The following is a 26,856-nucleotide window of genomic DNA, read 5'->3' as shown; positions in this document are numbered from 1 at the left end:
AACGGTGGAGCTTGAGGCTCGATTGAACGAAAAAATGAGGTTAAACTCTTTGAAAAATCGCAAAACGCAGTAAAAGCTTGAGAACTATAGCACAAGGACTCCCAACACTTGAACGTGCGGTAAAAATCTGAAGATGGCTGCCAGAGGAGGGTCTTAGGTAGAGGGCAGTCATTGGCTAGGGGCAGTATGACCCAGAGACCAGCGATTGGTTACTAGTAGAAAGACAGTTCAGAAACGAAACTGAAACTGATTTTTCTTTACCGAGGATTCCCAGCCTGAAGACAGGGAATATTCATGAGAATGTGAATCCATGCCAGACGCCATGCTGGAGAAAGAGGACATCATGTGATGTTCGGGCGGTCCGAGGATCCAGTTACAGTTCGATCATTTTCTCATTATAAGGGGAATACTAGGGAAATCTCACGAGATTACAGCTGTAATATCGCAAGACACGCTCAGGAACAGAAATGTAGGACATGAAGCAAAGAAAGAAAAGGAGTAATGGGAGGGGGGCCCGGGAGGTGGGTGGAGAGACCTATGTAAAAGGAAGGACACGCTTGGGGAGCGCCTGTGAGGACAATTTAATTTCTGAGCATTATCGCAGTAATTAGCGCGAGATTACAGCAGTAATGAAAACTGAGGGAAGAAATAAAGAAATGGGGGTGGGCGGGATATGTTCTGATTAGATCTAAGCAGGGAGAAATTGATATTTTTGCGAGTGGCTAACGTAAGTGGGCCCCAAAGAAAACTATTGGTGGAACATGTGCAGCGGCCATGGCTGAAGGCCATGACGAGTGGGCTTGAAAGAAACCTAGTGTATTTAAATATACAGTGGGCCCACTGGCCAGGGCCGAAGGCCATGGCTAGTGGGCCCCAAGAAAACCTATAGGTGGAACATGTACAGTGGGCATGACTAGCGGGCCCTAAATAAACCGATTGGTGCAACATGCACGGTGTTGGGCTGTGCCCACTGGTCAGAGCCAAAATCCATGGTTAGTGGCCCTTGAATAAACTATAGTATGATAAAACCCTTGAAATTAATTGAAAAAACTTTAGTTAAGGGACAGTTAAGGTGATCCGAGTTAACACAACAAAATCCTTGAAATTCAGCGAATGTGGTGATAATCTTAATTCAGCGTCCGCCCGTTGCAAAGCCCACAGCACATACATAAGAGAAGGGATCCACAATGGCAAACACAATTTGATTTTTTTTACCTGGAAAGAGTGTAAGACTTTTTTTTCACTTTTTCATGTGTTTTGATGTGAAGGCATCTTTTCATCTATGTTACACAGCACCCTCAGTGCAGTGAAACAGGGATTTCTTTTTAGACTTCCCAAAGGTTTAAATACCTTCTCTGGGATAAACTACTGTTTCTCAGAGAATGTAAGGTTAAATTGACTTTACTAGTCTTTTTAAATTTCCTAGACCCAGCACACACTATCTTTTATAGCGTGCTGGAGGGGTTACCTAGTATCCCCTGTGTCTATAAACTCATGTAGCAGTCAAATGCTACCATTTTCTATCGAAATGGCTGGTGGCAGTGGTTTTAGAACAAACTAACATGATTTTTCCCTGACCGAGAACACCGGTAGCTAAAAATCACAGGAGCCATGTTTTTCAAGGTGGCGCCTTAACCCCCTTTGTGTAAACGGGTCCCGGTCTTCTTTTTTTGCCATTTCTTTTTGGAAAGCTCCTTCTAGTGTTTGTCTCTGCGTGCCAAACCAGGTTTGGTCCCTTTGTTTCCATGCCTTTAGCGGGCTTCAGGACAGAAGACCGCCTCTGGCGTCTGGGGTGGGCAGGAAGTGATGGAGGTGCCCGAACCTCCCCATGCTTAGTCTCCTAGGAGACCCAAATGCACTCTGGTGTGATTGGTGGCTGACTGTCCGGCAAGGACAGCCACCCTGCTGGGTGAGTGGCAGCTATGCTGGAATTAATGGGAGAAAACTGTTTAAAAGGTGAGTCTCCTGTGCTGGAAAGAAGAGTCGACAACTGGAACGAAAGAACCGAAGACGAGCTGGAAGAGGAAAGCTGCTGCAACTCCTGGACCGTTTGGTTGCCCGTTGAAGCCCTGCTGCAGGTCTGAATTGCCAAGTTCATCTCGACAGAGAGGCCCCTTCAAGGACAACTTTTTCCTTTGAGTTGGTGGGACCAATCAACTCGTAAGCCACCTGGATACCATTCTCGAAGTTGGTTAGGATTAACCAGGGGGAAGGTCACCAGCTTGTGTGCTTAAAGAACAGCTACTCAAACTGAAGTGACTCCATTTTGTCAACATTTCCCGACAGTCCCGTGCACTGCAGGAGTCCCCCCGACGTCCTCCCTCTTGTCCCCACGACTGAGCCTCAGGAACAGTGAGATCTGTAGGAACTGCCAGGAACCAACGTCTTCAGCTGCATCTTTTGCTTCATACTAAAGGTACTATACCAACCCGTTTGAGAGAACGCTTCTTTCTGGGTGAAAGTTCGTGTAACTTTCCCAACTTACAGGCCTAATCAGCTTGTGACCCAACATATGATTCTTTTTCATACAAACTACTTCTGAGAAGTTTACCGTTCTCAGAAGTAAACGGCAAAGACGTTACCGTTTACTTCAAGAACTGCTCTTTCCTATACAAGACACTAGCCCATTGATTTTGGACTATGCCTATTGAACTGAATCGAGTCCTCTAGTGAACTATAACCCTTTGCACTGCCTATGAAAGTATTTGTGATCTATTCTATTAACTTGTGCCTTTGCGTTCCCATTCAAAGGGACTGAAATGCCCCTTGGCTCCTATTTCAGGGGAGCTTAAACTGTTCAGAAACTTATTGGTTTTGTGTTGAAGTATATTTGTGTATAATATTAAGTTGCCTCCTTCTAGTGAATGTTTTCTAAATGATTGTGTAATAAATCTATAAGTGGGCGATTGAATAGGGTAGGAAAACACATAAGAATGAAACATCTAACAAAGGGAATAAAAATAAAAAGCAACACACACACACATATATATATATATATATATATATATATATATATATATATATATATATATGGGATACTTTACGCACCGTAATCGTATTTCTGATGCTTGTATCTGCTTAGATTCACATGCTGTGCATAGGCCGACATCTAGTGGAAGCTGCGGAGTATTACAGTTTGTTTTTCGAAACTCGAAAAAGGGCGTCGACACAGGGCGTGCCAGTAATACTACCCCTAGTGTGACGCCCACTGTACCCATGATCCCTCACGCGTCTAGGACCCTCAGATTGTATTTTTTTTTTTCTGACATGAGGTAGCATGAGGAGTAGCGTGAGTACAGATGATCCAAGCAGATAGAAGATAGATAAGGTAAGACTACAAGCATCCATGCGCCTTCTCTCAGAGGGGAGGAAGGGTGGGTCGCATGTGAATCTAAGCAGGTACAAGCATACAGTGAGTAATGTATCCTTTCTGAGGCTTGTGGAATCTGTTTGGATCACATGCTGTGCATAGATTAGCGAGCAGTGTTAGAAGGAGGTGGGATTTGAGAAGGGTCATGAGCAAATAAATGTCTTAGAACCGCTTGTCCCACTTGAGTATCTGTCTTGGAATGCAGTCAATGCAGTAGTGCTGAGTAAAAGTGTGAATAGAGCTCCAAGTAGCTGCTTTGCAAATGGTGTCAAGGGGAACATTCGCAATGAAAGCCAGAGTGGCCCCAATGCCTCTTGTCGAGTGGGCTCTGGGCGTAAAAGGCAAAGTTTTGTCAGAAAGAGAGTAACACAACTGGATACAGTTGACAATCCACTTGGAGATTGCACCCTTAGAGACGCGATCTCCCTCTTTGCCTGTGGCTACGGAGACAAACAGTTGATCTGTTTTTCTAAGCGGTCTGGTCTTGTTTACGTAGTAAAGGACCGCCCTACGCACATCTAGGGTGTGTGGTTTAACCTCAGCCGAGCTTTGTGGGTTTTGGAAGAAAGCCGGAAGCTCGATAGACTGGTTTACATGGAATTTAGAAATAAACTTAGGTGAGAACCTAGGGTGTGTCTGTAAAACCAGCTTATCCTTATGAATAGTAAAGAAAGGATCCTGCACTGACAGAGCCTGAATTTCACTGACCCTTCTTATGGATGTAATGGCTACTAAGAAGGTAGTTTTATAGGTCAGGTGTTTGAGACTTGTCTTATGCATGGGCTCGAAAGGGGGGCCCATGAGTTTAAATAGCACCACGTTCAGGTCCCATCCTGGTGGTGGGTTAGATATAGGAGGATGAAGTCTCTTTACTCCCTCCATGAAGGCTTTAACTACGGGTACCTTCCACCACGACACTTTGCTATGTGAGGTGGTGTACGCTGACAGTGCTGCCAGGTGTACCTTTAGTGAGTTGAAAACCAGCCCTGCGTCCAGCAGGTGGAGCATGTATGTCACGATTGTGGAAGGAGTGCAATCAACTGGGTTGATTTGTTTATTTTGGCACCAGATAACGAATCTCTTCCATTTGTCGAAATAGCAATGCCTCGTGTTCTGTTTCCTAGACTCTTTTAGGATGTCCATACACCTCTGTGGTAAATTGAGATGTCCGAACTCTATGACCTCAGGAGCCGTGCTGCTAGGTTCATGGAGTTGGGTAGAGGATGCACCTTCTGACCTTGGTGCTGGGACAAAAGATTGTACCAGCCCGGGAGTTTGATGGGATCGCACACCGAAAGTCTGCGTAGGTGTGGAAATCACGGTTGCCTCGCCCACATGGGAGCAACTAGGACGAGCATCATCGACTCTCTGTTCATCTTGTTCACCACCTTCCTGATGAGAGGAGTTGGTGGAAAAGCGTACGCAAACATCCCTGACCAGTTCATCCACAGGGCGTTCCCCAGGGAGTCTGGTTGGGGAAACCTGGAAGCGAATCCTGGGCACTGTCTGTTTTCGCTTGTGGCGAATAGGTCTATAGTGGGGAAACCCCACTGAGAGAAGAGATCTTCTACGATTTCTTTGTGTAGACACCATTCATGTTCCTCCGGAAGGGGATCTCTGCTCAAAGCGTCCGCTAGAGAATTGAGATCCCCTGGAACATGTTGAGATGAGAGAAAGATGTTCCGTCTGAGTGCCCATATCCAAATTTTCTGGGCAGTTCTGGACAGATTTGGCGAACGAGTCCCTCCTTGCTTGTTCAGGTAGAACATGGCTGTCGTGCTGTCCGTCCGGATCTGCACCGACAGGTTCAGTAGGTGGGGCTCGAACGCTTGAAGGGCTCTGAAAACTGCCAGAAGCTCTAGCAGGTTGATGTGGTTCTTGGCCACTGTGTGAGACCAGAGACCCTGAGCTGTGTGGTGGAGATGGTGAGCTCCCCATCCTGCCAAGCATGCGTCCGTCGTGACTACCGCCTGTATCTCTGGATCCTAAAAGGGGTTCCCCTTGGATAGATTGTCTCTTGTCAACCAGTGGAGGCTTTGTACAAGTGTTGGCGAAACGACCACTAGATCGTCCCACTGACCACTTGCTTGAGACCACAGTTTCGCCAACCATTCTTGCATGGGACACATGCGCAGGCGCGCGTGGGGGACCAGGTAAATACATGACGCCATCTTGCCCAGCAAACGCATTGCTTTGCGTACTGTTATCTGGCGACCGGTTTGATATTGCGGAATTTGCAGTAGTATATTCCGAATTCTTTCCTCTGAAGGAAAAGCCAACCCCTCTTGAGTATTTAGATCAGCTCCTAGGAACTGCTTGGAGGTGCTGGGCACCAGACTTCATTTTTTCTCGTTTATGGAGAAGCCCAATTCGAAGAGGAGGTCGATAGTTCTTTGAATGTTTGTCCTGCAAATTACTGGGGTCTCCCCCGTGATGAGCCAGTCGTCCAGATAAGGGTACACTGGGATTGCCTCCCTGCGTAGGTGTGCCGCCGCCACCGCCAGTACTTTGGTGAATACCCTTGGAGCCGAGGCTATCCCGAAGGGCAGTACCTTGAACTGGTAGTGCTGACTGTCCACCTTGAAGCGCAGATATTTTCTGTGCGCTGGGAACATGGAAATATGAAAATAGGCATCTTTCATATCCAATGTTGAATGTAATCTCCCTTTTTTAGGAGGGGAATTACCTCTTGGAGGGTAGTCATGCAGATTTTTTGGGGCTTGGCATACTTGTTTGCAGGCCGTAAGTCCAATACTGTGTGCATTGTCAAATCTTTTTTTGGCACAAGGAAGTAAGTTGAATAAATACCCTTGTTTACCTGGTGTTCCGGGACGAGTTCTATCGCGTCCTTTGCGAGAAGATTTTCGATCTCTTAGAGTAGGATCTTCTGGTGGTCTAAGGAGTGTATTCTTTGTCGTGGAGGGTGGTTTCGGTGATGCTCTAGGAGTTCTATGCAGTATCCTGCAGACACTGTGGACAGCACCCATCTGTCTGATGTGATCCCTTCCCAAGCTTGGGTGAAGATGGAAATGCATCCCCCTACTGGGGATGGGTGAGAAGGGACCCTGAACGGAGCGTCACTGTTTTGTTGGAGGCGTGCCCCCTCCTTTATTGGGACTGCCTCTACCCCTACCACAACCTCTTTTGTTACCCCTGCCATAACTCTGGGTAGACTGCTGGTTAGTGTTCCATGGAGTACCCTGGCCTTGGGAATAGTTTGAGCCTCTTTGGGAGTTTTGTCCACGAGGCCGACGAAAATTGCCATTCCCTCTCTGGTTAGGGGGTTTGTTGGTTAGTTGCCCTAGGGACTTGAGTGTCTCGTACTCGTCCTTGGCATTCTTCAGCGCGTCCTCGACCGCCTTTCCAAACAATAGATCCGGCTCCACCGGCTTATCTATCAATGATGCTTGGGTCTCGGCCTTGAAACCAGACTGCCGTAGCCAAGCATGCCTCTTGATGATCGTGCTCTCAGCAATTAATCTGCCGGCGTTATCCGCGGCATCAAAGGTTGATTTAAAAATGCAACCCGACACGGCTCTCCCCTCTGCCGAAATTGGCTTTTTAAGGGTTCTGGGGCAGAGTCTATGAGAGCCGCAACATCTTCCCACTGGTGGCAGTTGTAACTAGCCAGCAGGGTGGTGGAGTTGGCAATCTTTGCCTGGTAGGCGGAAGTGGAGGCTACTTTCCTGCCCAAGCCATAAATCTTCTTGCTCTCCTTGTCGGGGGGAGCTTCGGACGATGACAAGGGTGTTCCCGCCCTCTTACAGGTGTTTGTAACAACCAGGGAGTCCGGTTTGAGATGTCCCCTTATGTATAGTGGGTCAGATTGGGCTGCTCTGAAAAGCTTTTCAATTCTGGGGTTTACTGCCCTAGTGAGATTGGGGTTAACAAGGGAAGGGTCTATCCTCCTTTGTATTGACTTAAGGATAGGGATGGCCTGAGCAACAGGTCTCCTTTCTCCCACCAGTTCCTCTGCAAAGTCCCTCTCTTCCTGAGCACCTTGGGTGTCAATGTGGAAGTGCTGTGCCGCTCTGGACAGGACCTCATTCAGGAGAGGCTGGTTGCCGACAGGGGAGTCGGTAACCGCAGGCTCTTTCTCTACCGGGGAATCTACCCTGTATATATCTGGGTCGTCCTCCTCCTCCTCTTGGTCCTCATCATCCCCATAATAGCCTGTCCCAGTTTGTTCTTCGAACATGCCCACGTCTGGATCCTCAACAAAGGATGGATCTTCCTGATATTGAGAATAGGGCTGTATATAGAAGGGGTCTGAAGACTGAGTTGGTGTGTCACCCCGGGACTTCCTGCTTGGGCGTATTGGATCCTTAGAGCCTGAGGGAGTTGACCCTTCTGGGGTATAAGCGAGAAAGTGTTCCGGGTTCTTGGCGTAGAAATCTGCCAATGAGGACATCCTTGACATTACTCTGTCTATGTCATCACTGGACCATTCCCTTGAACTGGGAATAACTCTTTCCTGGAGTGCTTTCCCTGTTTTATCCTGACTAGACCTACTGGCCTGAACAGGGGCCTTAGGGACAAGAGACTGAGACTTGTCCGTCTGTTTAGGTGGAGTAGAATGTAGTTTAGGAGTGGAAGTAGGCTGGGACTGCTTACTTTGTTGTTTTCCCCCCTCCCCGTGGGTGGAAGAGTGCTTCCCCGAATTTTGGGCCCTATCAGAGCTTTTCGATGCCTGGCGTCAAAATTCGGGGGTCGAGTCCCTGTCTCTGGAGAGTGTAAGGGATTCGGTAGCAGCCTTACCGCTGCCTGCAGACGCCGACTCCTGGAGTGCGGCTTGGGGGTAGAGGACGGCGTCGTCCTCCGACAACCGAACCTCAGTCACTAAGGGGAGCGAGGCACTTTTAGCAACAGTGGAGGGTTGCTTGGTGTCATGAGGCAATCTCGAACGCCCAGAGGACACTGACTCGGTGGACCGTTCTCTACGTGCCTCTTTCCGAGAACTCGACGTGCGCGTCGAGTCTCGGTTGGACCTTTGTTTGCTGGAAGTGGTGTGGGTAGCGCTCGTGTAGCTGGGGGTCTTCCCCATAGATGCCCTGCCGGACAACCTTCCGAGGTCGGGGACTTGCGCTTGGCTGTCTATCGACGCCACATTGCCCTCGCCGTCCGAAAGTACGGCGTCGCTGCCATCGCTGAAGGCACCCTCCGCGGCCATGGCCTCTTGTCGCCTGGCGTGGTGGGCCCAACGCTTTGTCGAACGGTCCTTAAGGGTCTTCGGTTTAAACCGGCTGCACGCTCTGCAATTCGCCTCGGGGTGGTCCCTCGGCAAGCAGAGGTTACACGTGGCGTGTCTGTCAACCCAAGGATACTTGCGGTTGCACTTGGGGCAAAATTGAAAAGGGGTACCCTCCATACGCACCCTGTGGCAGCAGGCTGGGAGTGTAGGAATAGAAGTAATGTACCTATATTAATCAGAGTGTAGGATATGTGCCAACCCCCACTCTCCCTACTTGCAGGGCAGAGTCCAGAGGACTTCCGAGGCCCGGGCCGAGGCCAGAGGCCTTCCGAGGCCCAAATCCGTTGCTGTAGTCCGACGGTTGAATTTTCTCCGATCCGGCTTCGAGTGTCGATGTTCGGAGACTCGACGTAGAGGTGGAATAAACGGGGAAATATAGAACAATATTAGCAAAATCTGACTAAGTCAGGGAACTCCGCTCAGTGCTTCCGACCAGCATGGCGGAAAAAAACTATCTGAGGGTCCTAGACGCGTGAGGGATCATGGGTACAGTGGACGTCACACTAGGGATAGTATTACTGGCACGCCCTGTGTCGACGCCCTTTTTCGAGTTTCGAAAAACAAACTGCAATACTCCACAGCTTCCACTAGATGTCGGCCTATGCACAGCATGTGATCTAAGCAGATTCCACAAGCCTCAGATTATATATATATATATATATATATATATTTATATATATATATATATATATATATATATATATATATATATATATATATATATATATATATATATATATATATATATATGACAATGCATTACTTACCGTAAAAGCATTTCTGATGGTTGTACCTGCTTAGATTCACATGCTGTGCATAGGTCCGACACCAAGTGGTCACTGCGGAGTATTGCATTTTGTTTTTCGTAGTCGAAAAAGGGGACGTCGACAAGGCGTGTCTGTAACACTATCCCTATAGTGACGTGCGTTGTACCCACAATCCCTCACGCGTCGAGGTCCCTCTGTTTGTATTTTTCTGCCCTGAGGGAGCCTTCTAGACATGAGTGAGTACAGAAAAGAGAGAAATATAGAAAAGGATGTCTATGTTCCTTCCATCCGAGCGGGGAGGAAGGGTGGGCGCATGTGAATCTAAGCAGATACAACCATCAGAAATGCTTTTACGGTAAGTAATGCATTGTCTTCTGATGTTTGTTAATCTGCTTAGAATCACATGCTGTGCATAGACTAGCGAGCAGTACCCGGAGTTGGCGGTGGGTTATGAGAAGGAACAGTAGAGAAAAGATGTCTTAATACTGCCTGTCCCACCTGGGAGTCAGATCTAGAGTGTGCATCTAGACAGTAGTGTTTTGTAAAGGTGTGCACAGAACTCCAGGTAGCCGCTTTGCAGATGGACTCAAGGGGAACATTTGCAATGAACGCTATGGAAGCCCCAGTGCCTCGAGTGGAATGTGCTCTTGGCTTGAAGGGTAGTTCTCTCTTAGCAAGAGTGTAACAGAGAGTGATGCATTGAACAATCCATCTAGATATAGTGGACTTTGAAACTGCATCTCCTTCTCTTCCTGCTGCCACAGAGACAAAGAACTGATTAGTCTTTCTCAGTGGTCTGGTTCTTTCCATGTAGAACATGACAGCTCTGCGTACATCTAGTGTATGCAGACTTTTTTCTCCCAAGCTGGAAGGGTTTTGAAAGAACGTTGGTAGTTCTATTGACTGGTTTACATGAAATTTCGAGATGAATTTTGGTGCAAACCTTGGGTGTGTGCGTAGAACCACCTTATCCTTGTGAACTGTTACGAAGGGGTCTAGTACAGAAAGAGCCTGTAGTTCACTTACTCTCCTAATGGAGGTGATAGCTATTAGGAAAGCAGTCTTAAGAGTGAGGTCTTTAAGAGTTGCCTTGTGCATGGGTTCGAAAGGAGGGCCCATGAGTCTAGAAAGTACCACATTTAAGTCCCATCCGGGAGCTGGGTTAGCTATCGGAGGGTGTATTCTCTTTACCCCCTCCATGAAGGCCTTGATAACTGGTATCTTCCACCACGACACTTTAAGTTGGGAAGTGGTGTATGCAGAAAGTGCCGCTAGGTGGACTTTAATGGAATTGAACACTAGACCTGAATCCAGTAAATGGGTCAAGTACAGAACAATGTTAGTGGGAGAGCAGTCAACCGGGTTGATGCTCTTACCTCTACACCAGATGACAAATCTTTTCCACTTGCTAGAATAGCAGTGGCGAGTATTAGGTTTTCTGGCTTCCCTGAGGATGTCCATACATCTCTGCGGGAGTTGTAAATGTCCAAATTCTATGATCTCAGGAGCCAGGTTGCTAAGTTCATGGTCTGAGGGCATGGATGCAGTGTCCTGCCCTTGTCCTGTGACAGCATGTTGTACGGGCAGGGAAGTTTCACTGGGGGAGATAGGGACATCTCCATCAAGTGAGCGAACCATGGCTGCCGGGCCCACATTGGGGCCACTAGTATCATGTTAACCTGCTCCTGGTGCATCTTGTGCACCACTTTGTTGAGAAGGGGAGTCGGGGGAAAGGCGTAAACAAATTTCCCTGACCATTGAATCGACAGACCGTTCCCCTTGGACTGGTTCTGGGGGTACCTGGAGGCATAACTTTGGCATTGTGAGTTCTCCAGAGTTGCGAACAGGTCTATTTCCGGGAATCCCCATTGCGTGAAGACGTCTAAGACTATGTCTTCGTGCAATTGCCATTCATACTCTTCGGGCAGGGGGAAGTCTCTGCTGAGTTTGTCTGCTAGCAGATTGAGTTCCCCTTGTACATGTTGTGATAGTAGAAACATGTTGTGTTTGAGAGCCCACTTCCATATATTCTGGGACAGCTTGGACAGTCCTGGAGAGTGAGTGCCCCCTTGCTTGTTGAGGTAGTACATGGCTGTGGTGCTGTCTGTGAGGACCATCACTGTCTTTCCTTGTAGGTGTTCCTGAAAGGCTTTCAGTGCTTTGAACACCGCTAGTAGTTCCAGCAGGTTTATATGCTTGGATGCTAAGCTCGGAGTCCACGCTCCGTGAGCAGTCTGATGGGATAGGTGAGCCCCCCATCCTGTAAGGGATGCGTCTGTGGTTAGAGTGGCTTCCACTGCGGGTGTGGCAAAAGTTTCCCCTAATAACAGGTTTTCTTTTGTCCACCACCGTAGCGAGAGAACCAAGGCCTGCGAGACCACCACTAGATCTTCCCATTGTCCGCTGGCCAGACACCACTGGCTGTAGAGCCACTCTTGCATTGGGCGCATGCGCAGGCGCGGGTGAGGTACAAAATAAATACATAACGCCATCATCCCTAGCAAGCGCATTGCTTTGCGTACCGTCACCTGTTGACCTGCCACATAATGTGGGATCTGAAGCAGCATGTTTTGGACTCTCTCGTTGGAGGGGAAGACGAGGCCGTCCTTTGTTCGAATTAGAGCCCCTAGGAATTGTTTGATTTGGCTGGGGTCTAAGCTGGACTTCTTTTCGTTGATGGAGAAGCCCAGTTGGGACAAAAGGTCTACGGTCTTTTGGGTATTGGAGAAGCATGTTTCGTAAGAATCCCCTTTCATGAGCCAGTCGTCGAGGTAAGGGTATACCGGGATGGATAACCTGCGCAGGTGGGCCGCTGCCACTGCCAGTACTTTCGTGAATACCCTTGGTGCAGATGCTATCCCGAAGGGTAGTACTCTGAACTGGTAGTGTTTGTTCTCTATCTTGAACCTAGGTATTTTCTGTGCGCTGGCAACATTAAAATATGAAAGTATGCATCTTTCATGTCTAGTGTTGTCATGTAATCCCCTTGTGATAACAGTGGGATTACTTCCTGCAAGGTCACCATACGAAATTTTGGGGTTTGACAAACTTGTTCGCTGGGCGCAGATCTAATACAGGGCGCATGGTTAAGTCCTTTTTGGGTACAAGGAAGTACACTAAATAAATACCTTCTGTTACCTGAGATAGGGGGGACAGCCTCTATAGCTTATTTTTTCAGTAGCTCTTCTACTTCTTGAAGAAGAATGGTGAGGTGTTCCGGTGTCATGCGTCGGTTCCGTGGGGGTCTGTACTTCGGGGAACCGTTGAATTCGATGCAGTATCCATGGGCTATGGTGGATAATACCCAGCGGTCTGACGATATTCCCTCCCATGCTGAAAGGAACGATGTTAGCCGGCCCCCGACCGGTGATGCATGGGAGGGGACTCGAATCTTTGGGTCATTTGTTGGTATTGGGCGTGGAACCTTTGGGGCTGGAGCCGCAACCTCTTCCTTTGCCACGGCGTTGGCCTCTTTGACTGAACTGGGTGTTGTTACCCTGGTTAGAGGGCCAGTTGGGTAGCAGAGTAAAATTGCTGTTGGTTTTGCTGCTGGCGTTGGCCACGAAAGGAGCATCTATTGCCATAGCCGCGTCTGTTAGGGGGCCTAGAAATTTGGTCAAGAGTCTTGATGGTATCAAACTCTTTCTTCGCATGTTCTAGGGCCTCATCAACTGCTTTCCCAAACAGATGTGTTTGTTCTATGGGCTTATTTATCAGGGAAGCCTGGGTTTCCGGCTTAAATCCCGAATTGCGCAGCCAGACATGGCGTTTGAGAAGTATTCCCTGAACCAGGGAACGGCCAGCCGTCTCTGCGGCATATAAGGAGTTCTTTACGATGCCCTGGTTTACAAGAGTTCCCTCTGAGATTATAGCCAACAGGCGTGAACGCAGGGGTTCTGGTGCGTCCTCTGCTTCGCTGCGCAGCTTGCTCCACTGTGCATCTGCGTAGCTAGCTAGTAGGGAGTTGTTATTTGCAATCCTAGTTGAGAAGGCGGCGGAGGTCGTGATTCTCTTCCCAAGTGCATAGAGCTTCTTGCCCTCTTTGTCAGGTGGTGCCTCACTAGTGGATAGTGGTACCACCGCTCTTTTTCTTGTATTAGTAACTACGAGGGAGTCCGGAATAGAATGTCCTTTGATGTACAAAGGGTCAGAGGACGAGGGGCTGAAGAGCTTTTCTATCCGAGGGTTGACCCCTCTGACTAAGGCAGGATTGGAAAGGGAAGGAATTATTCTTCTCTTTATAGAGGCCAGGAGCGGAATAGACTGACTAACAGGGGCTTTTTCTTTAATAACTTTCCCTACAAAGTCTATGTCAGGAAGAGTCTACCCTGTGTCTATTTCAAAATGCGCTGCCGCCTTGCGCAATAGTGCATTAAGTGAAGGTTGGTCATCTATGGGAGAGGTGTTTCCAATAGGTGAATCCTTGGGAGGAGAAGGGTGAAAGACATCAGGGTCTGAGTGCACTGATGGGGATTGCCAAGGCTGCACTGATGGGGATTGCCAGGGCTGCGAGGTAGCTGTATCTTCTTCAAAAGCTCCTGCACTAGTGTAAGGATCTTCTTCAAATCCCTCTTCCTCATGTTCTTCCTCTCCACCCAAACACTCCTCATCTTCCTGGAGGTATTGCTCCTCTTCAGTGAGGTCAAATACGTCTGTAGAAGGGGGAAACAGCCTAGGAATCTTGACCCTAGGGTTATCCTGGGGCCATTCTCTTGGTCTTTTGGGTGTGGGTGGGTTTTGGCTTCCCAAAAACCTTTCCATTTTCTCCATACAAGAATGGAGTCTTTCAAGGGTCTCATGGGGGACCCCTGAATAGTCTAGAGGGGGGAAATCAGTGTTTTCACCTTCAAAACGCTTAGAACGCTCCCACAACGTCGAAGAGAGGTTTCCGTCGCCCTCTGAAAAGCCCTCCGGTAGTTCAGAAGTGCCCTTAGATGAAGGGGGCAGTTCCTGGCTACTCTTGTGCTTTTTTGGCATTTCCATAGCTTTTTGTGCGGTATTTGACGTTTGTTTCGTCGTCCGCTTACGTTTGTCTTCAGAAACAATTCTCGCCAGGCTCTCGACAACGAGTTTGTCAGTAGAGGGCTCTGGTGTCTACGTTGCCTGCGTTACGCGTTGTTCATCGACGGCCGCTCTATAGAGCGTTACGTCGGATGATTTTGAGGTAGCGCCCGTGTTTGATGAAAGCCCAATCGCTGGTCGCGGCTGCGTTTGCGGGTGGGGCTTCAGACCCTTACGGTCTGACGTAGACGCCGGAGTGCCCTGCGTCCCCTTCGGCGCTGATGGATCCTTCGTCTTCGACGAAGAAGAGCCGTGGGTTGTGTGCTTAGGCCTATGGGGTCTATGTGCGTCCTTGTCGCCGGGGTGTTCATCCCCATAAGCAGGGCGTGAGCCGAGCCCGTCGGGGCCGGGTACGGACGTTGAGGAGCGCGAGCGCTCCTTCTGGGGGTTAATGACTTCCGTAACGGACGTCGAGTTATCACCCTCCTCGTCACTTTCTGTAACAGCGGCGGCGGGTGAGGAAACTGACTTCGACATAGCGTAGTCCGCCCAGGCCGCGCAGCTGTCCTCCTTATGATCGAGGGGCAAGCAACGATTATAGAGCTTGTGTTTGTCCTTCCAAGTGTATTTGCCCCTACAGCGTGGGCAAAACTTAAAAGGTGTCCTCTCTATAGCTGAGGCAATAATAACTGGTGATAATAACCCCAAGGGAAAGATAGGGGAGAAAGACATTCTCAAAGAGAAGATAAAAGTTTGAACCCCCACTCTCCCTACTGTATGTTGGCCGGCGAGGCCAGGCCACGTGTTCGGCAGCGCCGAAGGATCTCCTCCGTCTCTTCCCCTCCGTCGAAAACTTGCTCGGCGGAGAAACAGCTTCACAGCTAACGTCGAGGGGAGGGATCTTTAACAATATAATAAGTATAATTAAGGACCGAGGTCTGTAGTAAGTATTTGCAATGTCTCTCTAGGAGCTCCGCGTAAGGCGACCAGAAGCTGGGCGGAAAAAAACAATCTGAGAGACCTCGACGCGTGAGGGATTGTGGGTACAACGCACGTCACTATAGGGATAGTGTTACAGACACGCCTTGTCGACGTCCCCTTTTTCGACTACGAAAAACAAAATGCAATACTCCGCAGTGACCACTGGATGTCGGACCTATGCACAGCATGTGATTCTAAGCAGATTAACAAACATCAGAAATATATATATATATATATATATATACACACACACACACACATATACACTTTTATTTAATTTTAGAAAAAAGGGGGGAAACTGCCACTTAATATAAGAATTACAGGTAATCAGGTATTCAGCGATGAACTTCTACCATTCCTCAAATGTAGCACCTCCCTTGACTACCCATTCAAGACATCATCTACACATGACTTGCATCGTGGAAAGATTGTGAGTTAGTTGAGAACGAGACTGACTAACTTTTATACTACTATACAACTTGAATAATCAGTACAGAACAACAATGCTCATGTACTTATATGAAATGACTGAAAAATAAAAATATGTAACAAATTAAGTAGACTAACACTCCACAGCCACACAATATAAAACCATAATTGAAAATACACACCCTAAAATACATTCTATTGTGCACCTAAAACTACACTAGAATTCCTCCTTTTCATATTAATTTTGTTAAACTATTTTCTTCTATTTCTCTCCAAAGTCGCTCATGCTCAAAAGTCTGAAAACGCACATCCAAAATAAAAAAGACTCTAATACCTACCAAGTCTCTAACCATGGGCAGGGATTTTTCACACCTACGAGATTATACCTAAGCAAAGAATTAAAAAAAAGATATAAAAAAAATCACTGACACCTCAAACTATATAGCCACGCATACCGAACTACACATACTCACGGCTATTTGTAGTCTTTTGTAGACTCGAATAGAGCCGCGAATATTGTCAAAACTGCAGAAAGAAAAGGCTTCCCTGCTCCCCCCAGGTCTTCCACCAAATGCCCCCTTCATCTGTGCCAGCTCCCCCCACTCCCCAGACAGCCTCTTCACCTCCTCTGTCCTCGCTCTTCAACCCCAGAACACACGCTGCTTCTGTGACGCAGTTTGCATCCAGATGGTGGCTGTTCGCGGCTATAGCCGAGGTTTATGGAAAGCTTTGTGCTGCAAACTCAGTGCTTCCGCCCCCTCCAACTCCTAGATGTCACTCAGTGCCCTCTGACCATTCCCCCACCTCTACCCTAATGACATTTGTATGTTTTTTGACCTACAAACAGCTTTTTACTACATTTCATTTTCCCATAACCTCAGCTATAGCTGCAAATATCTCTTGCATCGAGAGAAAAAAAAGATGGTGGTCGTTTCATTTCTGAAAACCATAATCCTGCAATGCACCATGGGAGATGTAACTAATTTTTGTGAGGACAGGGGCACCCCCTCCTCTATCAAATTTTAAAATAACCACTGAACGGAATAACCCCAAACCACAAAAGGATTGCGAGTCAACGCCTCGTGCCCAAGTTTTTTCAGACCTGGTCCAAATCCATCCAGCGGTTTAGGCTGTGCGCTTTGGCATATACTTACCTTTGTCGTCTATGGGGAAAATGAATGGGAAGTAGGCCACGCCTTTGGAGAAAAAAGAAAAAGAACTTTGACGCTTAATAACTTTTTCATTGTTTAACAAATCTTTATGAAACTTTGCAGTCTGGAGGGCCGGGGGCCACAGACTTTTAATCACTTTTGAAATTTCGGCCGAATCAGTTACTTGAATCAAAAGTTGAGTAGAATTTTGAGGGGTTCCTACGTGTCTCCGACTCACCTTAACTATAGGGCGGCCATCGTCACCCTATAATATATATGTATATATACATACGCACATTTGTTTTATTTTACTTACCCTTTTAGAAAACTGAACCCAACATACCTGTGTTTGCAGTTATAAATAAGTATATTTTTCATACTACCCTGTGTGGGCAATCTATTGTTCTACAAACATTGTGTATATGCGATCTGCATCTTATACCCCTTAGCCCAAAAGGTTTACTGTTCTGTCACATTACCAGCAAGAGGCTTGGCAAACTTGGGAGAAAACTTGTACGCCCCGTTAGGAAAGATTTCTCTTTTAGGCAACTTTCCCTCCATATTTTATGAACCCCCAAACTTTTTGCTTTTGCCCTCTCCTGACTTTTTACAGAGAAGCCTTTTCGCTCATTTTGTCATGTGAAATTGACTAGTACTTTGGACTTTCAGTACTGGGACTGGTGGGACCAATCAGTCTCAACACCTTTTCACGTTCCTGCAGTCTCAAGCCTTTGGAAGTGACCCTGGACCACCCAGTGGAATCACCAGCTCCGAATTGGGCTACTGTGCCAGAAGCATTGCTGGTCCCCCATTGTCGTCTGGAACTCCGTTAGTCGCCAGCTAGTCCTACAAGTTGCATGCCTGCCAAATGCTAGCTTCCCAGCATCAAGGGATCCTGTCCTGTAAATCTGTCTTTGTTCACGACTGGAGAGAGGCCTGCTGTCGCCCGTGTGGAGTGACTGGCCATCCCCCATCTGGTAGAGTGACCCGAAGAGCCCTACATCGATGCATGCTGCATTTCTTTTTCGTAAAGGGTAGAACTCAGCTCCTGGACCTGACCGGAATCTCCCTTGCACCAGCAGCTCCTAGGCATCTTCTACTGGATAAAACGGTGGGAAGACCTACCTCCAGAGACCCCCGTCTGACCTGCTAGGTCCATTGGGAAAATCTGTGTAAAGGCAGTGAGTTATCGCAATACTTACCAGTGCCCCCATCACCTCCATTCTAAAGTTTGTGTCCTACTTTGATTTATTCCATTATTTTTCTCTTGCTTTTTAAACGTTTCTTTTAAAAGCTGTTCTAAAAGATGTAATACCTTACTTTACTGTAAACTTCTTGGAAAGTCTTCTGGAACCTTTCGCACCCCCACAGGAACATTTCCTTACTTTGTCCTCTCTCCTAAAGGAACTTTGTGAATCTTTGGGCACAAGGCCCCATTCAACTTGGCGATTGGACTCAATGTTAAGGCTTCTATTTCTGTGTAATGGTTTCCTACCTACATACCTACGTACACCTTTAGGTGTTTAGGTGAATTGAATTGCATGCATTTCTAACCAAAGGTGATTGTACATATGTTTATATTTAGAGTGTTGTGTGATATTACCTGTTTGATTCATTTTCCTAGTGTGTTTCTGGGCCTATAATATAGTATTTTTGAACTTACCTGTCCAAGTAGAATCATTGTGGACCCCTGACCCAACTCATCTCTCCAGACATTTAGCCTTGACCGCTCTCCACGCTTACCTTGATTGGGTTTGGCTAAACTCCCAGGGTTCCCCTGTTCACTTTAACAAAGGTGGCCTTCTGAAATCTGTCCACCAGGCTAGATTTGAGAAATCCATCTTAACATAGCCCACTAAGTTTGGCCTCTTAGGACCCATAAAAATGAGTAGTGGTTCTGGAAAACCCTTCAAACACCAGCAGGCACAGCTGAGTCGCAAATCCTCAAAGATCCCCCCCCCCTGCTCCCCTCCCTACTCCTAAACTCTATAGAAGGTTTGCTGACCTGGCCCAGTATGGAACGGATACAAAGAGTCAGAACTACATGACAGTGAGCACAATGGCAAATGACAGTCTGAAACCTGCAGCTGCTGCAACCAAAGAATATATGCAAAAACCTAAAAGATCAAGAATCTGAAAAGTAATATTGGGCTCACAGGAACCCATATTTTACCTAAACTGCACCCACTGGACACTGTCTGGACCCTTAGACACTAGAGCTGCACCTTCAACAATCCTGGCAGCTGAACTCTACCCCGTTCCATCAGCTACTCTCTTCAATCCGCCTGGTTCCACTTGTCTTGCTGATGGGTCAACACAGAATTAGGACTTGTGTCCCTCTCATCAGCCTGTCTGCCTTTCTCATTATTTCCTATGAGATCCGGACTGTTGGTCAAACCTGGTCCCATTTGCTTGACCTTTGACTTTATGGACATAAAAATTAGGGTCGAGATCTAAGAATTACTTACAGTACCTGTAACCTCTTACCTTTTACAAGATATGAAATATAGTTTTGCAGTACTTGCGTTCAGACATTACTTCAGTCAAAATAATACAGGGTTGCTCTGCATTGTAAACTATCCCACTTCTCGACTAAGAGTTTGCATTATTATTATTACGTTATTCATTTCCCAACTAGTGCTACCACTAGGAGAGACAAGAAAAGCTTAATGAGTGCCTGTGAACTTATGTTTGGGAAGATAACCCAACAAGGAAAACATAGGGGTAGGATATTCAGTCAAACAATCACCAGACCTGAGATTTACACATAGCAGTACACGACTGTGGTTAAACATTCAACATATAGTGTTTCCAAATGACACCTTCAAAGCAAAACATCTTTAATCGACCACATGCATGGATATTTCGCAACAGATTAACTTGTTCGGATTTGTTTTTAGTTTACTCTTTAGCCAGTCGTAAGCATCCACAATCACATTGCTTGGTTTCCATTCAAGTCCACAACACAGCATGCACACACTTGTCACCATGCATTTGCACTATGCTGTAACCACTCGGCCGACTGTTCCTGTCCTTCTCAGTGGTGCTAGTCCTCAGTGGTTTCCGTATTTTGTATGCTACAGTGGAGGACAATACCACAGTGACTCCTACGAGTTGCAGGAAGGTATGGATTCATTTTAGCAACTCAACAAACTCTTTGTGCATCTGCTTCACAGTCACATCTTCACTTTAGGTTCTATTCAAATAACATTCACAAAATGTCTGATGTAACAGCAAAACCAATGACTCAAATAAGCAGTACATTTAACTCCAATCCTTTAGACAGTGGGCAAAGCCCACTCCATGAACTATATAATCAGCCAAAAAAGGGTTACTCTGTTTACAATTAACAATTAAACCAATCCCAGACTTAAATGAGCTCATACCCTTGATAACATGAGGTCCCCGATCTCTCGGATAATTGGTCCTTCTTCCCTCAGCTTCTTCATGGATTCCGCCAGAGAATCTGTAAGGGGCAGTGGTGGGAGTAAGGGCATGGAGGGGTTGGGTGAGAAAAAAACAGGGAGCAACCAGCAGAGGGATTTGGGTAAGATAGAGTAAGAGAGATATAAAAACAGTTGACTTAGTTTGGCAGTGGACAATGCACAATTATGCGACTTTTTTTAGCAGATTATTAAGGTAAACTGTTACAAAGGAATACTGGAACATTGTACATCTTTGCCCTGCCAATGCCGTCAAAGAGAAGGAAGATGACAAATGGTTGAGTGAAGAATTGAAACACCATTGGCCACCTTTCACCAAGGTTTGTCAAATTTACAGGCTTTTGGAAGTCAAAGGTTAAAACAATTCCATCTCTCAGCAACATCCTAGCAAAGTCCCTGGTCAATGCAGGACAGTCTGTAAAGCCAGTTCCAACGCCTGAGGATTAGCCTTTTAAACATGTACCATGGAGTGGTCCCCTCACAAAAGGTAAGAGGCATTCTCCTTACTGACTTCAAGACCTTTAAATCCAATAATCAGCAAGCATCTCACACTAAATTGGATTGTGTTTCATGCCCACATTCTTTCCATTACAACCTGCATGCCACAGGACAAGCTTTCAGATCATGCAGCCTGCAGCCTTTCAGGTGTGCAAACTAAACATCTCTGGTGGCATCAGGTCGACCAGAAGCAAACCTCCTCTGACTGGAATCCCAAAGAAGGCTACAAAAAGTATAATTCTCAGGAAATGACAGCTTCAACGAAGCTACATTTTATCTGAATTGTGCAGCCAATCCATCAAACCTATTTTGCTTTCTAACAAAAATCTAAAACACTCCTCTATCGTGAAAACCTCCTCTGGATGCACTGCAATTCGGGCATCACTCCTATCCATATATCTCATCCAGTCCTTCACTGACCTCCGCAACTGCTCTTAATGCCAAAACTTGCCAATTCCAAAAATGACTTGCTACCTCCCTTAATAAACAGACCAAGTGGACCCATGTGGGATTCTGTTGAAATGGGGGTGCTCAATAAAAAAAGTGGACTGACAACATTCAACATATGCTTACATTGTAAAGACATCCTATGCCATGCGCCGCGACAGTGCCAGCAATCAACAAAAGCCCTACAACAAAATGGAGAATAACTTTCACACGCCACTCTGAAGCCTCTTACTGTGTATTTCTATCAGCTCAGGGAGGTTGGGGAACAGGAGCAACAGCTCGTCATGGGTCAGCAGGTTCTCTTTCTTCATACGCTGGTAGAAAATGAGATCCATGACTCGAAGTATCCTTGAGTGCGATGCCTCCGTCACAAACAGTTCTGCATCATGAACAGACAGGAGGAATGGTGAAAGTATAGTGAGATAAAAAAAGATGCTGAATAGAATGATCACTGCCATAAAATAGCCTGCCCAAGAGCAGAGGCAGCACTTTTACTCATACATTTTAGAATTGAATGACGGAAGCACATGGAGCTCACAAAATGTATGACGAAACACATCAAGCAGGGCATCTTATGAGACATCTATTACATTATAAAGAAAATGTAGCATGGGTTTTCCATTGTGTGAGCCACACATTAATTACAAACTTATCCATGCATTAGTTACGACATCCCTACCCAGAAAATGATCACGCCTACATTCTTTATGCCACCTCCTTATTTATTGATCATTTATTAGGCGTCTATATACCTGAATGGTGTTTCAAGGCACCACAAGACAATTTGGGGAGCGAACAGGGAGTAAAAACAGTGGCAAAATAGTGCAATACAATTGTGGTCCTACTAGGCCTTGTGACATTCAGACGTGCAAGTGAAGAGAAGTGGAGGAGATAGAAGGGGAGGGGCAGAGAGCCCAAGAGGTAAGTGCAAAGGGGGGGGGGGCAGAGAGGAAGCCACTGGCTAAGTGCCAGGGCGGAGGAATCCCAAGGGTGGGATGCGGAGCCGCCAGGCGAGGGAGCCGCCAGGCGGGGGAGCCGCCAGGCGGGGGAGCCGCCAGGCGGGGGACCCGCAAGGGCAGTGCTGAATGGGGGACGGTACTGGTGTTCACTGGGTAGAGGGCCTGGTAAACTGTGAGATTCATGAAAGGCCAGGCCGCCAGTCTCAGCGGCAGTGGAGTGATTAGCAAGGAACGGAAAGAGGGAAGGAGGAGGGGGAAGGAGGTACAGAAAAGCAGGGTTTTGAGATTTTTCCGGAACTTAAAGAGGTTCAGCTCAAGTCAGAGGGGCAGAGAGGCTGTTCCAGAGAGAGGCACCAGCCGAATATAGAGACTTTCCTCCCACTCTCTGCTTGGAGAAGCGTTTGGCAAGCAGAGTGTTGGAGTTAGAGGAACAGAGGGCTCTAGCAGGGAAGTATTTAGTGAGGGAAACTTGGAGATAGCGTGGTCCCAGGCCCCAAAAAGGCCTTGGGGATGATGCAGAGGGTCTTGCAGCCACCGGGATGCAGTGGAGAGATTTTAGGGCTGGAGATATATGGTCCCTGGGCTTAATCTTGCAGTCCTATTCTGTATTAGCTGAAGGGGGCATAGGTAGGAGAGGGGGAGATTGAGGAAGAGGCTGTTGCATTGGTCCAGCCTAGAGAGGACCAGAGCTCTGGAGACAAAAAAGTTACTTACCAACTGGTAACGTTCTTTCGACTGGATGTCCCTCCAACGTATTCCACATCTTTGACATGTAATGCCCACAGCTGTGCACTTCGGAAATGTTTTCAGCAGAGGGCGTCCTGCGTCAATGACGTCAGGTCGATGTCCCTCTAAGGCCTCCGTTGAGGGTGCAATTACTTGGTTCAATCACCAGCCAAGCCTATGCTCCCTACTGCACTTTCCAGTCTTCTCCCAGGGCCTTAGACCCTCTTGCTCCCTTGTCTTGATATGGGTGCAGGTGGTATGTGCAATAGGTTGGTTTACTCTCCTGCCAAGCATATGCTCCCTTCTGCAATCTCTTGGCTTCTCTCAGGGCCCCAGACCCTCTCCCTCTCTTGTTCCTGTTGCTCCCAGACACCCGACGGATCTTCGGCTCTACCCGCGTACCTGTATCTCTGGTGCACGTTTTCCGGGGAGCAGTGCTTCCTTCTGGGGCAGCTTTTGGTTGCGTGGTTGTTAGGCAAAGTTTGTATGCAGTACCCTCTGGGACCACTACACACAACTCTGACTACAGGTATAGGAAACCCAATCTTTGGTATAAACTTGTACTATTTGTACTACATAGTTTTGGTAGCGTATTGAGCAGCCAGGCTTATCTCAAGAGGGGTCAATGTGAGCTGTAGTGGAGTTACACAGATTCACAGTTACAAGTATTCAAATAAACTCTTACACTCAAGGTTTCTTGCATAAACAAGTATTAATTTATCAGTCAGTTAGAATAAGCCTTATTCAGAAGGGAGCAATATAATAGTAACACACAAATACACTTCAATACTGTACACTCTTAGTTTCCAAATCAGTAAAGACCCCTTTGGGATGGCCCACAGACACAACCTACAACAGGTCACTTCAAAGCTAGTGTGCTGGAGACATTAATATCTTACTTTTGGCATTTAGAATACTCTTAGAAGTTGGTAAAAGGCAAAGGTTATTAGAACAACAAGAGACCATAAATATTCTTAAGCAAGCAAATACTTTTGATTCCCTTAAGAAAAATCATACAATTCAATAGGCTAAGCCAAAGTCAATGGGGAAAAAGTCTTGTATAGGATGAAGCACTTCTGGTAAGTAAATGGAAAAGTCTGCACAAGTTCTTAGGAGATTTTGATGAAAAGAAGAATCAAATGTACGGCCACAAGCTGATTAGACCTGTGAGTTGTAGAAGTTGCAAGCACTCTACAGTAAGAGGTAACTTCTCTCAGACTTTTTACAGTACCTTAGAAATGAAGAAAAGACGCAGCAGATGACTTCTGTTCCTCTGCAGCTCTGTAGGTCTCACAGTTCCTGGGCCTCAGTCATGGGGACAAGAGGGAGGACGTCGGGGGGACTCCTGCAATGCACTGGGACTGTCAAAACTCGCGACCGGCAAACTTCACTTTCAGTGGCTGTTCAGTGTTTCAGCTCCTCGCGTCTACCGCAAATAGCAACACTGCGGTTCCTGGCTGTCGAGAAGGACTTTCCTTGCTTCTGGGGTCCAGCACTCTGTTGAGGGGGCTCAGGCTTGGTCAGTCCTGCTTCCTGGGAGTCTGGAGGATCTTCCTGAAGCTCTAGGCCAGCTTAAAAGCAACACACGCAATCTAGTGCTCCTCTCCCTGGTTATACCGTTTCCAGCAGCAACTCTGTGGAAATTCAACCAGCTCCGAGATGGTGGCTTACTTTGGAGTCGATTGGTCCCACCGACTCAAGGGGAGAAGTCGTCTGTGCAGGGGCTTCTCTGTCGATGCAAACTTGGTGTTTAGGCACTGCAGCAGGGCTTCACCAGGCAAACTAACGGTCCAGGAGTTGCAGCAGGTGTCCTCTTCAAGTTGTTCTTCGGTTCCTTCGTCCAGTGGTCGACTCTGCCTTCCAGCCTAGCTGTCAGTCACCCAGCAGGGCGGCTGTCCTTGCCAGACAGTCAGCCGGCCAATCATCATAGTGTGTCCGGAGTTAGGCGCATATACCGTTGCTACGGTAAACACCTCTGTCTTGATGCGAAATGTAACAAATAGGTATCTCTCTTGCTTATCTTCTGTGGAACCCAAAATCACCATATCAGGATTGATTATAAACGTTATTAAGACCCCTGCATTTTTGTCATTCGCGTTAGCCTGAACAATCTGAGGGCACCCCCTTAATCGAATTCGCAATCTAGCTTTCCTGAATTTGTGGGGTTCTTGGAGCACCAAATAATTCGGGTTCTGATGCCTCAAAAAAATGCTCCAACTTACATCGCTTTGCCATTGAGTTTAGCCCTCTAATATTGTATGTGGTAATCTGAAAGCCCATGAAAATTCCCTAGTCTTTCTAATTCTATCCCACTCCTGTGACCCCTTAACACTAGCCCCCATTTGGACACCCCCATATTTGCATGGCGTTACCTCTGAAAGTGTAAATAACCCATGTTTGGGCCATTGTACCTCTTACTGTCTTGCCCGCCTCCACGGCTCACACCATCTCACATGCCCAGCAGCTCGCCCTCCCATACCCACCCCCATCATCCCCGAACCCCTAGCAATGACCCAGGCTGGTTCATGGGTCCTAGTGACAACAGGAAAAATCCCTCACCATGTACCGGTAAACTAACACTCTCCCTGAGATCCCAATCAGACCCCCTGATCCACCCTCCTACCTCGCCCTGTCCCCAAGCGACTACACTTGCTCGCTCCCAACAAGTGAGTCTAACATCACAGCCCACACTCACCAGTATACTGCCCCCCCCCCCTCCATCACCTATCCGTGCGTGGCATGTCCATCGGCTTTTTCTAACCTCTCGGAGCCCGTGCTTTTCTATTGTCTCATTTCACCATGGACCACTCCCATTGCCGCCTCTGCTGGGTGGTTCGGGTCCTTTCATCCTGTGATCCGGTCTGCTCACTGCTCTCTAATGCCACCACTTCAAGGCCTTCTTCGCACTTTGACACTCTGAACTGCCTGCCCTTCAAAGAAAATAGCAAACCAAATGGGAAAGTACACCTATATCGAGCCTTTTCCTGATAAAGAATTCTGGTGACAGGTCCCATCAGCCTCCTGCTAATTCGAGTGAATATGCCAAGTCCTGGAAGAGCTGTACTTCTGAGCCATTAATGGTCAAAGAAGTGTCTGTTCGAGCTGCCCTCAAAATGTCTTCTTTCTGCCCATAGGACATGAATGCTGCACTATACTGTAGTGTATAATGAGCGCGGGACACCAGCAACTGACCCGACAAAAAGAAAAAAGGAAAGGACCCTGCGGCGCCGGTTCCCGATCACGGAAGTAAAAGGGAACAGACGTTGCAGGGACCAGTGCGAGACCGAATGCAAGGCAACTAGGGGGGTGGGAGGTGGGGGACTGGGTAGGGGTTTGGGTAACTCAGTAATGTTTAGGGATAAAAGACTGAAGATTATTTCCCAAAAATAATCTTCAGTCTTTTCTCCCTCGAACATTTCCGCGTCAGCAAATCAACCCCAAATCGAGTGCCTTGATCTGTTTAAGATCTTCGCACTGCAGTTCTACATTGTGTGACATCCATGCCAATCGTTCTAGGGCTTTGTCATTTTTCCTAGAGTCTTCAGCCAATTCCTGTTAAACTTGATCGTTCGTGTCTACTCGTGCTCCTAATTTCGAAATTTCATATTTTATTTCCTGTAAAGCCCTTTTATGTCAGTTTTTAAAGAGGAAATCTGCCCTTGAAAAATTTCCTTTAGAGATTCCTTAAGACACTGCTGGGGGTCTGCTAGATATTGCATCAATTCTTTGGTAATCACCATTGTATCCCAATGTTCTTGAGTCTCCTCATTTCGTGATCGTGAATCTGAAGATTGGGGCACACTTGGAGTTCCCTGCCCTTCTGCCTTGCAACA

General features: G+C 47.1%; 1 protein-coding gene across 3 annotated transcripts in view; it reads right to left on the bottom strand.

Annotated features, from left to right (window-relative positions):
- ARHGEF11 (Rho guanine nucleotide exchange factor 11) overlaps positions 1-26,856 on the bottom strand; it is a 1,841,770-nt gene that overhangs the window by 540,914 nt on the left and 1,274,000 nt on the right. For all 3 annotated transcript variants that reach the window (XM_069604553.1, XM_069604546.1, XM_069604551.1), the window contains 2 exons: positions 21,571-21,717; positions 20,337-20,416 (listed from right to left, as the gene is read on the bottom strand). In XM_069604553.1, coding sequence (XP_069460654.1) covers positions 20,337-20,416; positions 21,571-21,717 — 227 coding nt within the window. The remainder of the gene's footprint in view (positions 1-20,336; positions 20,417-21,570; positions 21,718-26,856) is intronic.

This window comes from Ambystoma mexicanum, chromosome 1p, assembly GCF_040938575.1.
Source record: "Ambystoma mexicanum isolate Mex_15411 chromosome 1p, UKY_AmexF1_1, whole genome shotgun sequence".
In the NCBI taxonomy this organism is placed as follows: Eukaryota; Metazoa; Chordata; class Amphibia; order Caudata; family Ambystomatidae; genus Ambystoma; species Ambystoma mexicanum.
The sequence above is the reverse complement of the archived record's forward strand: the minus strand, read 5'-3'. Positions and strand labels throughout refer to the sequence as shown.